The 16,245-nt window shown below is 40.4% G+C and overlaps 1 protein-coding gene across 9 annotated transcripts in view; it reads left to right on the forward strand.

The window, feature by feature from the left end:
• Positions 1-16,245, forward strand: part of ERC1 (ELKS/RAB6-interacting/CAST family member 1) — a 411,084-nt gene that overhangs the window by 364,695 nt on the left and 30,144 nt on the right. Inside the window, exon 20 of one of the 9 annotated variants that reach the window (XM_045588384.1) lies at positions 13,120-13,447. The exons of the other annotated variants lie outside the window; for them this stretch is intronic. Within the exon in view, the coding sequence (XP_045444340.1) occupies positions 13,120-13,209 (90 nt within the window). The 3' untranslated portion in view covers positions 13,210-13,447. Of the gene's footprint in view, positions 1-13,119; positions 13,448-16,245 lie in introns of those variants that run through there. 9 annotated transcript variants of the gene reach the window in all.

The raw sequence follows: 16,245 nt of genomic DNA on the forward strand, positions 1-16,245 counted from the left end.
CAAAAACTTCTATATTGGCTGTACCAATTTACATTCTCACCAATAATGTACAAGCAAAGGTTTCCTTTCCTCTTCCTCAACACCTGTTATTTTCTTGTCTTCTTGACAATAACCATTCTAATAAGTATGAAAGGTATGAACTAGTATCTCATTGTGATTTTGATTTGCATTTCCCTGATGATTAATGATGTCAAGCACCTTTTCAAGTACCTGTTCGCCATCTATATGTCTTCTTTGGAAAACTGTCTATTCAGTTCCTCTGCACATATTCTAATCAGATTGTTTTTTAGTATTGAATTTAGATGAGTTCTTTATATATTTTAGATATTAACCACTTATTAGATATATAATTTTCAAATATTTTCTTTTATTCCATAGGTTGCCTTCATTTTGTTGGTGTTTTTATTTATCTTTGTTATTGAGAGTATTACAGATGTCCCCCTGTTTTTCTCCTATTGACCCCATCCACCTGGTTCCCGCTCCACCCCAGGCCTTCACCACCCTATTATTTGTGTCATGGGTAATGCATCCTTCACCACCCTATTATCTGTGTCATGGGTAATGCATATCTATATATATAAAAAAGGCAGTGACTGCGATAACTTAAATGACTGTTCAACCGGTCACCATGTGGTGCTAGCATAGATGCATAGACACAGGTAAAGTCTATGAGTGAACTAAGAATGGACAAGATAAATGCTTACCTTCATGGAGCTCACACTCTAAGAAGGTTAAGTCAGGGATGAGAATTCAAAATTGCCACAAGCACAGACCTGAGGTGCTGCTTCTCAGAGTGGGCAGAGATACACTTGGTAGCGGACTGGGGGCATGACTGCAGTGCTGGCACTGACATGAATGCAGGGCCATTCTGGATTTCCCAGAGGAGCCAATGGCTGCCTAAGAGGAGGAGCTTTTGACACTGACTGGCATAAAAACTGACTCATTAGAACTAAATCTGGGTGAACTGCAAAGAGCCAATGGCTGCCTAGAAGGCAGAGCTTTTGATGCTGACTGGCATTGAAACCGACCTAATCTGAGTGAACTGTGAAGGCAGAACCTAAGGTGCTGCAGTCTTTTTGCTGCAAGGGTTCAGGAATCTGGAGGAGGGCTGCACATAAATGAATAACTAGATAAGAAATATAAATTTGAAACGCATTTTGGGGGAGCCAGACAGAAACTGAGCTCTAGTGACTAAGCTCCCCAAATCTTCAGATCCATGCTTTTTATTTCCTGGAAAACACATGGTCCTCTAGGAAAGCAGATATACATATCAAAGGTAAGGTTTGATAAACAGGAAAGATTATCAGGATAGGGGAAATGCCTGCAGCTGTTAAGCAGCAGGTAATAATATACAGATTTTCAGCCCTGCTGAAAATGTCCATCAGCCTTCTGATGAACTTACATAATTATGACCTGCTGGAATTTGCCTCCAGCATACGGTGGGGGCTGAGAAGGAGTTTTAAGGGGCAACAACTGTTTGGTGTAAGATATAAGAGAGTGGTTCAATTTTTTTAATAACTCGTTTGGCAGTATAGTGCATATGGCTGGCTATCTGTCCATGTATAGGTGTTATATATTTTTGTCTGCCAAGAGCATCTCCTCCTACAGATCCAAAGACAGAGAATCATCGATCAGACTGTCAAACCTCAGAGGAAAGGTAGGGGAGGGAGGGGGTAAGGAGGAGAGATCAACCAAAGGACTTGTATGCCTGCATATAAGCCTAACCAATGGACACAGACACCAGGAAGGGTGAGAGCATGAGTGGGAGAGTGGGGAGGGGGTTAATGGAAGGATGAGGATACATATGTAATACCTTAATCAATAAAGAACATTTTTTAAAAAAGAATCTCCTCCTGCTGAAAAAGGATCCTCCTCCCCCCCACCCCCAATTAAGCAATCCTATCCTATATAATCTATACTAATAACAGGTAATATGCTAATTAGATCAGGTTGACCAGCCATCTTTCCAGATGGCCAACTTCCTTCCAGTCAAAGCCATTGTGGTGGGGGCTGAGGCAGAGGCAGAGGCAATCAGGCCAGCAGGGGAGAGCAGTTAGGGGTGAGATCAGGCTGGCAGGGGATTAGGGCAATCAGGCCTGCAGGGGAGGGCAATTGGTGGTGACCAGGCTGGCAGGGAAAGGCGGTTGGGGGCTAGACCAGGCCAGCAGGGGAGGGCAGTTGGGGGTGAGACCAGGCCAGTAGGGGAGGGCAGTTGGGGGTGACCAGATGGGCAGGGAGGGCAGTTAAGGGCATTAGACAGGCAGGCAGGTGAGTGGTTAGGAGCCATTGGCCATGGATTGCAAGCGGGATGTCCAAGGAGTCCCAGATTGGAGAGGGTACAGGTCAGGCTGAGGGACACACACCCCCCCTGCACAAATTTTGTGCACTGGGCCTTTGGTATGCATATAAGTTCTTTGATGAATCTCTTCCCACCCCACTCCCCTCTTTCCTCTGAGACTCGTCAGTCTGTTCCATGTTTCTATGCTTCTGGATCTATTTTATTCATCAGTTTATTTTGTTTATTAGATTCCACATATAAGTAAGATCATGTGATACTTGTCTATCTCTGACTGGCTTATTTTGCTTAGCATAATAATCTTCAGGTCCCTCCATGCTGTCTCAAAGAGTAAGAGATCCTTCTTTTTTTTACAGCTCATTTATCCACGCATCTGCTAATGGGCATTTGGGCTGTTTTCAGATTTTATCTATTATAAATAGTGCTGCTGCTATGAACATAGGAGTGCATATATTATTTCTGATTGGTGTTTTTTGGATACTTAGGATAGATTCCTAGAGGTAGGATATCTGGGTCAAATGACAGTTATATTTTTAGTTTTTGGAGGAGACTCCACACTCTTTTCTACATTGCCTGCACCAGTATGCATTCCCACCAGCAGTGCACTAAGGTTCTCTTCTCTATTCTCCACATCCTCACCAGCTCTTGTCATTTGTTGATTCGTTGATGGTAGCCATTCTGGCAGGAGTGAGGTGGTAATATCTCATTGTCATTTTAATTTGCATCTCTCTGATGATTAGTGACTTTGAACATTATTTCATATGTCTCTTGGCCATCTATATGTCCCCTTTAGAAAAGTGTCTATTCAGGTTCTCTGCCCATTTTTAATTGGATTGTTTTTCTTCCTTTTTCGTTTCATGTGGTCCTGTTTATTTATTTTTGTTTTGGTGTCATATCCAGAAATCATCACCACGACTGATGTCAAGGAGCTTTTCCTTGTGTTTCCCCTAGAAATTTTACAGTTTGGGGTTTTATGTTTAAGTCTTTAATCCATCTTAAGTTCATTTTTGTTTTTGGTGTAAGATTGAGGTCAATTTCAGCTCTTCTGCATTCTTTCCCAATTTTTCCAATGTCATTTATTAAAGAGACTATCCTTTCCCCATGAGTATTCTTGGCTCCTTTTTCAAATATTAGTTGATTACATATGCAGAGGTTTATTTCTGAGCTCTCAATTCTATTCCATTGGTCTGTGGACCTATTTTTATGTCGGTATCATTGTGTTTTGATTACTGTAGCTTTGTGGTATAGTTTAAAATCAGGAATATGATCTCTTAAGCTTTGTTCTTTTCTCTAATGATTGCTCTGGCTACTTGGGGTCTTTTATAGTTCCATGCAATTTTTAGGATTTTTTAAAATTTTCTATAAATAATACCTTTTTGATAGGAATTGCATTGAATCTATAGGTGGTTTTGGGTAATATTTTAATATTATTATTCCAATTTATGAACATGGGTTATCTTTCCATATGTTTGTATCTTCTTCATTTTTTTTCACCAAATTTTTTCAGTGTACATATCTTTTACCTCCATGGTTAAACTTATTTCAAAGTACTTTGTTTTTTTATGCTATTGTGAATGGGATTGTTTTATTTATATATTTTCCAATGTTTTGGTATAGTATATAGAGGCACAACTGTTTTTTTGTTTTTAAATATATCTTATTGATTTTTCTTACAGAGAGGAAGGGAGAGAGATAGAGAGCTAGAAATGTCGATGAGAGAGAAACATCGACCAGCTGCCTCTTGCATACCCCCTACCGGGGATGTGCCTGCAACCAATGTACATGCCCTTGACCGGAATCGAACCTGCGACCTTTCAGTCCGCAGACCGACGCTCTACTGCTGAGCCAAACTGGTTTCGGCAAGAGGCACAACTGTTTTCTGTATGTTGATTTTGTATCCTACAGCTGTACTGAATTCATTGATTAGTTCTAACAGTTTTTGGTGGAGTCTTCAGGATTTTCTATATATAAGACCATATTATCTACGAAGACAATTATACTTTTTCTATTTGGAGGCTTTTTATTTTATTTTCTTGTCTGATTGCTCTGACTAAGATATCCAGTACTATTGTATTGATAGGAGTGGTAAGAGGGGATACCCTTGTCTTATTCCTGATCTTAGAGGAAAAGCTTTCAACCTTTTATCATTGAGTGTTGGCTCTGGGTGTGTCTTATATGAACATTTGTGTGTTGAAATAAGGTCCTTCAGTATTGATTTGTTAAGTGCTTTTATCATGAAAGGATATTGTATTTTGTCAAGTGCTTTTTCTGTGTATATCAAAATGATCATGAAAGAAATTTCTTCCCCATGGGTTGGGTCCCTAATAAGAATCAAATAATAAGCAACATCTTCAACATCCTTCCATTATAAACAACAATAACTTCCATAAGTCTATTTTTTTCTTTAACATCTCAACAATATCATAATACCAAAGTTTATTTCAATAAAAACCATTTTATAGGAGAACCTAAATATTGCTGCCCAAGTACTCAGATATCTAATGTGTTATTTCATATCAGTAATAAATTTCAACTCTTTGAAAGTATTTAGGCAATATACCTTAAATATTAGTAATCTTACCAAAAAGTTTTATATGTTAAGTAGGCTTAAGGATTTAGTCCCTGACAAATATTAAAAAGTAGGTATTTGTTCCTCTTAAATACAGTCAACCAGTCTACCTCTTCTCCCTTTATCATGGCTGAAGAATCAGCTGTCATGGTCAGTGGGGCTAAGACCAAGGATTCAGCTGATATAACCAAAATGACCAGCAGAACAAAGGCTAAGGATTTGGTCAGCAACGCTTTAATATTTCACCTAGAGCTGAATCTAAAGATTGGAGCCTATATATTTAGTGGGACCAAGGATTCTGCCAGCACAACTGATGTGTTTAGTGGGCAGGGCCCAAGGATTCAACCCACATCACCAACATTTTGGGCATTGCCAAGGCTGAGGATTCAGCTGGTGTGGTGGAATTAGAGGCCAGAACCAAGATGGCAGTACACATGATTGGGAGAGTGTTACATATAACGAGGTTGAGCAAATGAGTAAATATATTGAGAATAATGGGGACCAGACTTGTTACTATAGGAGAAGGGAGTAATAAATATAGAAAGGTAAAAGAAGAAGAAAAAGTAAAGGCAAGCCCTGTGATGTTGGATTGTTATTGGAAGTATTGATATGGATTCATGGTTGTTAATAGATTAATATATTGATTATTGGTTGATTGGTTGATTTACTAATTTAGATTTCTCTGTGTATGTGTGTTCATCTACATATATATATAGACACATATATTCCCTAGCTTTATCTGCTGAGAGGACCTAGAAGCAATAATATACACCAGTAACAAGGAGCTCACTTAAACACCCAAATCTTAATTTCCAGATGCCATTTTCCACCAAAAAGAATCAGGGCTCCATGAGACATGGCTAAGTCCAGGGCTGTGTGGCAAAGTTCAACATAAATCCAGAACATTTTATTATACCAGAAAGTAAGAAAGTGTCCCAAGAATATGTCAGAAGGACACAGGGGTTCCTAATGACAAAATCTTAAAGATTTGAGCAGCAAAATACATAATGATAGTAACAGATTATAACTCATTGAAATAGAATAGAAATAAAATAGAAATATGTGAATCTATACTGGGATAAAGAAATGAATTAATAAGTGAATGGGAGGAATGGAAATAGTAGAATGCCAGCCAGTAAATGGAGAAGGAATATGGGATTAGAAAATCATTATTTGACATCCATCATAGTAATCATTGATTTGGGCAAGAATCATCAATGAGTATGAAAACCAGAGGGTAAAAGTTTTTGAGGAACAGTATATTTCCACAGTCTGAAAGTCTCTTCACAAAAAAAAATTATTTAGAACAAAATTATTTATTTTAGTTAATTTACATTGAAAAAACCTGGAAACACCGTCTACACCAAGTGATTAATGTTAACAAAACCTGGGATACAGCTTCTAAACCAATGGTTCCCAACATAGGGCACATGCCCCATATGGGGTGGGGGGCAATTTGATTTTTAATGGGGGCAATTAGAGAATGAGTTATTAACAGTGAATATCACTTCATATTATTATTATTTTTTTAAACAATTTCTTAGTGATTTCTTCCTCAGTACTTCAACTGTCCTTTCGTTCTTTTATTTTTCTCTTTCATGGATGCCATGTTCTTTGGAAGCTTGTTTAGACCAAGTTAATGGCCTTTTAGGCTTCCTCCACATGAGTAGGAGTTCATATTTTGAATAATAAGATTATATGTCACAGGGAAGACATCAGGATTTTAGAGATGCTTAGGTGGGGCATGGCCAAGAAAAGGTTGGGAACCACTGATCTTAACCAAGTGACTAATTTAGTAGGACAAATCAACATTGTGTGCTTCTTCATAAGATGCACTGAGAAGAATACAAGTGGGTATTCCTGCCAAACAATATGTAACCCGAATTTAATAATTAGGAAGCATATATAGAGAGAATTATATAGATATAGATTCAGATTAGGTAAGTAGGTAGGTAGGTAGATAGATAGATATACATACAGACACTTAAATCTGTGTATCAAAAGAGAAATGAATATTAAGGCAAAGGTGGTAAAATATTAGCAATTTGGGTGAAGGGTATGAGAGTTTTTTGTATTATTCTTACAACTTTTCTGTAAGTTTGAGCTTTGAAAATACGTTTACAAGTTATTAAAATTTATATCAGTAAATCTGAGGTTCAGATTCTCATCCTATTCTGAAAAAGATGTTTAAGAATTTTAAGAGAATACTTATCAAAATTCATCAAGTTGTACATTTAAAGATTTGTGCATTTTGCTGTATGTCAGTGATAATTAAAAAAAAAAAAAAAAAAAAAAACAGAAAAAAATATACCCCACTACCAGTCTCCTTTTAAACTTTCTGAAGCAGTTCAACTGATAGGCAGATTCTGCTAAAAATGGACTTTCTCCTGAGAGTACAAATTCTTTTTTTTCCACCATGAATGCCAGCCTCCCATCAGGGGCCAGCACACTGGAATGAACTTGTATCAGCCAGCCTGCTCTGTGGGTCATGCAGCTTTGGATTCCAGCTCCCTTTCCCAGCACTCAGTCCCATTTTTAATTTTCAGGGAAGTATTGTTCCAAAACTTGGCCCAGACTTTGTCCTCTCCTTGGATTCCTTCCATTTGTTTTCTCGATTTTGATCAATCACTCTCTTTTCAAGGTGGTGAACTGGAGGGTGTGAATGCCGGGGAAGTACTGGGCACAGAACCTGAAAGTCGTCTCCCTCACTCAGGGAATGCATCAGTCATGAGTCACAACATGACATTCCATTCTTCTCTCTTGAATGCATTTGTACAGATTGTTATACCACACAAGTGAGCCAAGAGGACTTATGAGCTATTGGGGGGCAAGGGATAAGGGGAACAGGGAGAGAAAAGAAGAAAGAACGAAAAAAGAATGGTTCTTTGTAGAGCAACAAACTTTGTTCTGGTTCCCAGCCTGAATGTTTCTGATCTGGTTTTCTTCTTTTTGTAATGTTTGAACTTGTTTCCTCAGCTCTGATGTTGAACTCTTGTCAAAAAAACTAAGAGCAGCAGAGTGTGAGATGCTGAGAGAGGCAAGACCAGCAATCCGGCAGAAAAAAACTGCAGAGCCATGGAGATAAATGTGTCTGTATCTGGCCTGGGCTTGAAAGAGAGAGAGAGAGAGTGTGTATTTTAACAAATTTATAAGAAAAACCCTGTGGAGTAACCGCATTTTTTTTTTTTCTCTCCTCCGTACTCTCACACAGTCTGGCACTTTCTCTTTTCTCTGAAAGCTGCCATTAACCTTTTATGCAAAGAGCAGAATATCTTGCCAGTTGCATATTGAAAATCTGACAGAGAAAAGCTTGTTCAAAAAAAATGAAGAAGAAGAAGAAGTAAGAAGATACATAGGAGCTGGGCAGATACTACAGAAAGAACAGGGACTGACAGAGTGCTCAGTTGGGCCTAGGACACAAAGCTGCTACCTTACTCTTGATAAAATCCCCTAAAGCTAAATTGGATAAAGGAAGAGGAAATAAGGATGTTGAAAATGGAGGAGATACAGAACTCTTTCACATAGTTGAAATTACATAGTATTAAGCATTAATTGCAATTAACTCCCAATGAGAGAACAGTCTGTGGTGTACACATGAAAAGGATACACTTAAATAGGGGCAAAAATACATGCTCTGTGATTCTCAAGATATAGAGAATCTCTTGTTTGTGGAGAGAGAGAAAGAGTATTAGGAGATTTGGCTAGACCTGTGGTCGGCAAACTTTGGCTCACGAGCCACATGCGGCTCTTTGGTCCCTTGAGTGTGGCTCTTCCACAAAATACCACCACCTCGGCAAGTCTATTTTGAAGAAGTGACATTAGAAGAAGTTTAAGTTTAAAAATTTGGCTCTCAAAAGAAATTTCAACCATTGTACTATTGATATTTGGGTCTATTGACTAATGAGTTTGCCAGCCACTGAGCTAGACCAAACCTTTAATATGAAAGATCCTCCCATCATTTCCCTCCTTAACTTGTCTCAGAGAAGGAGCATTCTTCTGTTTCTGTTTTGTTTACAGATCTTTCCTTTCACTTCTTGATGAGGACAGCCCTTATTCCTCATTACTCATATCTACCCCCCACTTGCTGGGACTAAATAAAGTTGAGCATAAAACATCTACTCTGAGTTCAGGTCTCATGTGTCCTTGACTTTGCATCAATGATTGCAAGAACTGTTTTTTAGTCTAGTTTTTATTAGGTTTGTCTTGCACTGGACTCTTTAGAGTCCTAAAATATGAATATGAAAATTTTAAAAATATATTTCATTGATTTTTTTTATAGAGAGGAAGGGAGAGGGAAAGTTAGAAAGATCAATGAGAGAGAGACATCAATCAGTCGCCTCCTGCACACCCCCCACTGAGGATGTGCTTGCCACCAAGGCACATACCCATGACCAGAATCGAACTCGGGACCCTTAGGTTCACAGGCCGGTGATCTATCCACTTGAGCCAAACCGGTCAGGGCTGAAATATTTTTTAATTACAGAGCTTTGTAGATCTCTATTTTTTTCCTGCCCTTTGCATGTTTCCTTTGTGTTTAAAGTACTCCCATGGGAAAAGACGGTTGGCACTCCTGATACCCTAGACCTCCTGCAGGAGCATTTAGTTACCATCTTAATTTTAATGAGTCGATAATTACTGCAGGTCAGTATTAAACATGGAGCTGTCCTCTCCAGTGTCAACTTCCAGAGATAATCCTCCCCCAACTAAGCAAAGAAGTACATTAATTCTTATGAATGCCAAAAAACATGACTAGAGTAGGAACTGCAAACTTAAAGCCAGTGGAGCTCATAAACTTTGGAACTGATAGTATTCCAGTCTAGTCAAAGCATTTGAAATAAATTATTCTTAGCTATTTAATTCTTTACAAAGGTTTGGTGAGACAATCTAGAAATAGAAGTAACTTAAGTTTTTTATAGCCAGGTTCTACTGTGGGTGCTCGCAACCATGTTTCTGACCAGCACCCCTGAGGAACACCAATCTCCTTTCCTAATAGTGCCTATAGTCATTCTCAAGGGAAACCTGTGTAAACTTAAAAAAGCAAAGGTATAGGACCACACCTCTCTCCCCGTGGGGCATGACTTCCCAGGTGTAAAATTAAAAGGGTATCCTAAAATATAAGCAGTCTTCATTTACATGCACAAAGAGAGAACCACTCTTCCCCCTCTCCCCTGTGCCTCATAACTTAGAGCCCTGCTTGCCCCAAGAGTGAGGGGAAATACTGCCACCATTTCCCTTCCTAAATTGTTCACTAGTCCAAAGGGTCTCTGCTACTTAACCCAGCCCTCCACAGCGGCCCCTGCCTGCTATTCTAACTATTGTTGCTATTAATTATCCAGAGACTCTAAGAGGTCCTCCTGCACACCTATTATAGGAACATCCTGCTGTAGGGTCTCTATCAGAAATGAGGCTTCTCCTGAATCCCTGCCAGGGTCCTGTAGGAGAGATGGGACAGGCCCCACTGGAGAAGTGAAGATGTACTAGTATTTCTGATGTTAGAACTCAGAAGCAGATATTCTAGTAGATAAAATGTTATGAATGGTGGTAGGTTCTATGACAATATTATATTCATTTTCAGAGCTGCCATAACAGAGTTCCACATGCTGGCTGGCTTAACAACAGAAATTTATTTTCTTACAGTTCTGAAAGCCAGGAGTCCAAGGTTTTTCCTGAGGTCTCTTCTCCTTGGCTTGCAGATGGCTACCTTCTCACTATGTCCTCACGCCTTTCCTCCTTGCACATGCTTCCCTGGTTTCTCTGCTGAGTCCACATTTCCTCTTCTATACAAGGACATCAGTTAGATCGGAATAGAACCCACTCAAATGCCTCATCTTAACATAATCATCTCTTTAAATCACCTCTCCAAACAGTCACATTCCACAGTTATGGGGGTTGGCGCATCAATGTATGAGTTGGGGGAAGGGGTATGATTCAACCCATGACTAACATTATGGATGAATTATCTCATGGGGCCTACTTGGAAACCTAACTACTACTTAGGTGATTGTTTCAAGGTTTCAAACAACTGACTTCCAATCAAACCCTGGAAATGGCATTCCAATGAAAAATCCTGAGCCCCGAGATTAAAAGGTGGAGGATGAGGAACCACTGCAGAATCTGTTACTCACACCCACTAATTACCGCTTACTCCCTAGGGGAGACTTGGGGACTGCTGGTGACTTCAGCCCCAAATACTATATGAAAAGAACTTAGTAACTAGACCTTTCTTAAAAGTGGTTAGTGATTGAATGAAATCAGGGATAAGGAAATCCTGGAGATAAGATTGTGGTGTTCTTCTACACCATATAAATGCCATCTAGCCGCTTTGTCTGCCTCTTTATACAAAGACCACCTAAGCACAAAGAAAATGCCTTACCCAGCATATGCTGTCCTGGTGAAGGGAGCCTTTCCTTTTGACACTGCACATAACAGCAGGTCTTGCTGTAAATTGCAGTGATGCTTAGTAGCCCTGAAGAGAATGTTTGATTGATGGCATTTTTCATGGGGTTCTTGTTAAAGATAAATAATGGTTTTAATGTTATCAGACTAAAAAAAAAAAAAAATTACCTTTTTCTAATGTAAACCCTAAGCCAAACTTCAGGCACTAATATTTTATTGCCAGCTTAACAAACAGCATGATGTGGTATGGTGTAAAAGGAGTATGAGATATTTGATAAAGCTCCTGCCTAATGCCTGAATTTCACTGGTTCACTTTATTCCTTTGAATCAAGCATTTCTTTAAGGCATTTGCCCTTTGCAGTGTGAGTACAGCACATTGTCACGGTCACCTTAGTATGCCTAGAGAACCTGAACACTAGAATAAGATCAGTGAGCAACTGGGGGGTGAGGGGTGAGGTGGTTTGGGGGGTGAGGAGGGGAGGGGAAGGAGAAGAATGCAAAAAGGGGCAAAACTGCCCAGATTAAAACCCAGCTTAATCTGCTCCTCAGTGTCCTAGGCCTGGTGAGGCATCAGTGCTCTCAGTTCGGTGACTCTCAGTTGTTTGACACCTTTAAAATCTATGGGAAATCACATCAACTTTGTAAGGCTTTTAAACCTAAGCCTGAGTCAATAAATATGTATTCCTAAAAGTAACTTGACCACGGATAGTGTCAGGATGCAACCAGCAGGAGGGTACGGCATCATGGAAGAGGTACAGTCTGAGTTTTCTCTGGCATCCTGAGGTAAGACCCAGAGAAGGGGCATTGAGAAGCCTGGAGAGCTGAGAGCTCTGTCTAGAAATGCCTGCTGGAGCTCAGCTGGCAGTCACTGCTCAAATGTTATTTAATCAGGAAAGAGTTCTATTTATTCAAAGATTATTAACCTGAAAAGAATTTAGAGATCCTCTAGACCAGTGTTTCCCAACCTTCTCTCATGATGAGAATCACCTGGTGGAGTTGTTAAAACACAGATTCCCGGATCCCAACTAAGAAGTGCTAAACTAGAATTTTTGAGAACATATAGGTAAAATTGCATACCTAACTTAGTGCTCTGTATATAAAATCTGTATTAGAGCACTAGTTAAGTATACAATTTTACCTATATGTTCCCAAAAATTCTAGTTTAGCACTTCTTAGTTGGGATCCGGGAATCTGTGTTTTAACAACTCCACCAGGTGATTCTCATCATGAGAGAAGGTTGGGAAACACTGCTCTAGACTAAGCTGAGGCCAGAGCGCTGAAATGACTTACCCAAAATGATAAAGCCAAGTGGCAGAATTGAGACTGGACAGGTCTTTCCATTCCCAACCTTGTCCTACTACTTCACCTTGCAGCTGCCTCAGAAGAAAATCCTAGTAGCCTGGCAGAGGAAGCTCAAGTAATAACTGCTCTCCTGCAGAAGTGTTACACCGTCACAGGATGCTGCAAGAGCACTGCCCTTCTGGCTCAAGCGAAGTGTGGTTTAGTGATAGATACTGGCAGATAAGATGCTTGTTTGTTCCAGGCTTTGTGTGCTGACCAATCACTAACTTTCTTTGGGGGAGAAAAGTGAATAGTAGGTACCTTTAAATGTGTTAAGAAGTTTCTTACCTCCTTCAGGGCTGTAGCTTTGCCAGCATCTCTCTTGCTCCCCGCACTGTCAGTTGCACCTCTTAAGCCCTATCTAGTATAGTGCAGCCCACAGGCAGTAGTCCTGTGGGCATGGGACCATTGGACAAAGCCACCTGCAGGAGTTGCTAGGGCTGTTTATTTGGATCCGCCTCCGGGGGGTGTACAGTGGGATAACTCCAGAATTCTCCATCTTTTCTTGCCCATGTAGAACTCACTTTCTCACTTGGCTGATTCTGAGGTTGAGTCCACTCCCTCTCCAGCTGCTTCCTTTGAAAGGAAAATAGAAAAGATACGGTGATCTTCCTCCTCTTCAGTGAGCTTGGTGAAACTTCCCAACAGTATTAGCTTTGGTGTGGCTTTTCCTTCTCTTGTGTGGCTGTGCCTTCCATGTGGAAACAAAGCTGTTTGAGCTGCTTGAGTCCTGGAATGCCAATGCTTTGCCCACACATTTGCCACAGTTTCTGGGGGAACTGTGCTCCCAAGTGTGATGAGACTTAAGCATTCACTGAGTCAGACTGGACTGGAAATGTCCCTGGAGTCACATTCTCACCCTTTTTCACCTAACTATTTTTCTTTCAACCCCAATCTTCCCCAAGAGTTTTCAAATCACATCGCACACTCTTTTTCCTTTTAGCAATCCAAAACTAGTAACATGGAACTCCAGACCCCCAGTCCATCCCTAACCTCCTCTATATCAGACATATCAGACACAACTTGCCATTGTATGATGCTTGCCCTTAATCCCATGGTTTTCCATGAGGCAGTCATTTGTACCAGGATACCACTCAGAACAGCCCACATGACCCCAGAGCCTTGGTCAGTAATAGCACCCCTTCCATGATCTTTCTGAATTACTGGGCCAGGAGCTTAACCACACTAACAGGTAATTTTGTCATCTCATTAGGGAGCCAGGAGACATCACCCAGGGAATGTATCAGGTCGCCCTAAAAGAAGGAAAAATCAAGCAAGATCCGTAGTTACCCGTTGAAGCCTTTTCAGTCTCCCATCACACTGGCCCTAGAATCAGACACTGTGCTATGTCTGGACCTGGAGTGCATTGAGCACGGGACTGTGGTGGAGGAAACTTACTTCTCTCTTCCTGCTTGGCCAGAGAGATTAGCTAGACATGGATTAGACTTTGTGCTGGTTTAGTACTTAAATTTCAGCTGTAACAGAGCCTTGTTCTTACCACCCTGACAATTTCAGCATTAGGTTTCCTTTTAGTTTGGATTTTTTGTGTGTTTTTTTCATCCTCTCCCTTTTGACACTTTTTATTTCTGAGAGCCAAACCAAATACACTGGGCGGGCTGGCCAGCGAGGCTGTGTCTGCGATTCCCAGAGCCTTGCCGCTGTTCTGATGGATCCCTTTGGCAAAGAGGGAAAGTTTTTCTCCATTCTGGTAATGACAGGCCCTTAATTTGAATGTCTCTATTCACATCAGTTAATAGCTTTGTAAGAGATATTACCAAATCAACTTAGACAATCATATTTAGATTCTGCCTCACTGGGAAATCTGGTTCTTTGTTTTTAACACTCCACACTTTTTCAGGCCTTGTCCTACCTCAACATGTCTTTGGGCTGGAAAAGCTTTGTAGAGACCATGCCATCAATCCCCTTGCCACAGGACTGTTTTTTGTCTAAGCACGTCACCCAGATGGCTAACTGGCTTGTTTTTTGTTTGTCGTTGTGTGTGTGTGTTTTAGCTCTGTTGAGGTATAATTGACAAATAAAAATTAAGATGTTTAAAGTATACAATGTGATGATTTATAATCTCTATAATATAAAAGTCTAAGTGACCATTACAACCAAATGACTGGTCAACCAGTCGCTATTACATGCACTGACCACCAGGGGACAGATACTCAATGCAGGAGCTGTCCTCTGGTGGTCAGTATGCTCCCACAGCCAGCTAATCTCCTGTGGCTTCTACCCACCTCCTGGCTGGCCAGCCCCAATTACCTAAATAGGGACCGCACGAGATGGCCCCAATCGCTGGCCAGGCCAAGGGACCCCATGCATACACAAATTTATACACTAGGCCTCTAGTATGTATATATTGTGAAAAAATTGCCCTCATAGAGTTATTAACATATTCCTCACCTAACATATTTACCTTTTTGAAGGTTCAACTCTTAGCAAATTTTAATTATACAATACAGTAGTATCATTGTAGTCACTGTTGGCTTGTTCTTTGAGTAGGATGCTACATCACAGTTCCATTGGTGTTTCAGAAACATTTTTACAGGGGAGATGACTCTTGGCCCTTGAAATGTAATGTATGGGGGCCAATTGGACCAGTGGAGGTCCATTGGGTTTGGGAGGTAAGTCTCTGTTCCCACTTTTATCTTAACGTAGCCCTGTCCTCTGCTCTCCTGCCATATTCCTTCACTTTTCACTCCCTTCCCTCACTTGTTCAGAGAAGATCTGACACCTATATAATGGGAGGTTCTTATAGGCACAGATATCACAGAGGAAAAACTCAAATTACCTCAGCAAGGCAAGAGTGCTTTAAGCAGGAAAGCAGCCAGCATTTCAGAAGTGTCTAGACATAGTACGTTAGAAATCAAGACATTGGTATGTTAGTGACATCTGTAAATACATAATAGAATCATTAGAAAGCCAACATTTCTGCTGATTTGTGTACAGATAACTATCTGAAACTGGATTGTTACACTCCTTGTGCATGCCTGGTTCCAGCTCCTGCTGTGTGTAAGGAGATTAATTTGGAGTGGCAGGTGTTAGCAGCATGTGTTTCAGCCCTATAGATTCCACTTACCGCACTTGTCTAATTTCACCTGTGTTATCTGACCTCTCCGTTGTTGACTTTCACAAAATCCTGACTGACTGTTACCTTCAAAAGAATGATGATCAACAGTGAGTGCTATGACAACTCCAAGAAGTCTGTTAGCTAGCAAGACCAGATTTTTATAAAACTTCCCTCTGAAGTGGGGGAGACTTCCTCTTTTCTTCATGTAGAATTTGTGTATCTGGAGACATTTGAGTCTGATTCCCTAACCACTCACTGGTGGGCTTGAAGGATAATACATATGTTTTCCTGAGACATATACTTCTGTCAGTCTGAACTCTGCTAGCCGCTTTACCTCCGTAGGCCTCACTTGTCTTGCTTGTATGGTCAGAGAATTGACCGGCAGTCCTGTTAGCTCCCTTCCAGGTCCAGGAGTCCGAATTCAGAAGTGGCCTGCTTTTAGGATTAGTAGTCCCACCACCTGATATTTTGTGGAGGAGCCGTGAGTGTAAAAATTAAACTGTGTGCTTTGTATAATACAGATTCTCTAAAAATCTTGGTTATTTTAATTCCTTTGGGTCTAGGGAG

Source organism: Pipistrellus kuhlii, unplaced genomic scaffold, assembly GCF_014108245.1.
Source record: "Pipistrellus kuhlii isolate mPipKuh1 unplaced genomic scaffold, mPipKuh1.p scaffold_m20_p_3, whole genome shotgun sequence".
Lineage (NCBI taxonomy): Eukaryota > Metazoa > Chordata > Mammalia > Chiroptera > Vespertilionidae > Pipistrellus > Pipistrellus kuhlii.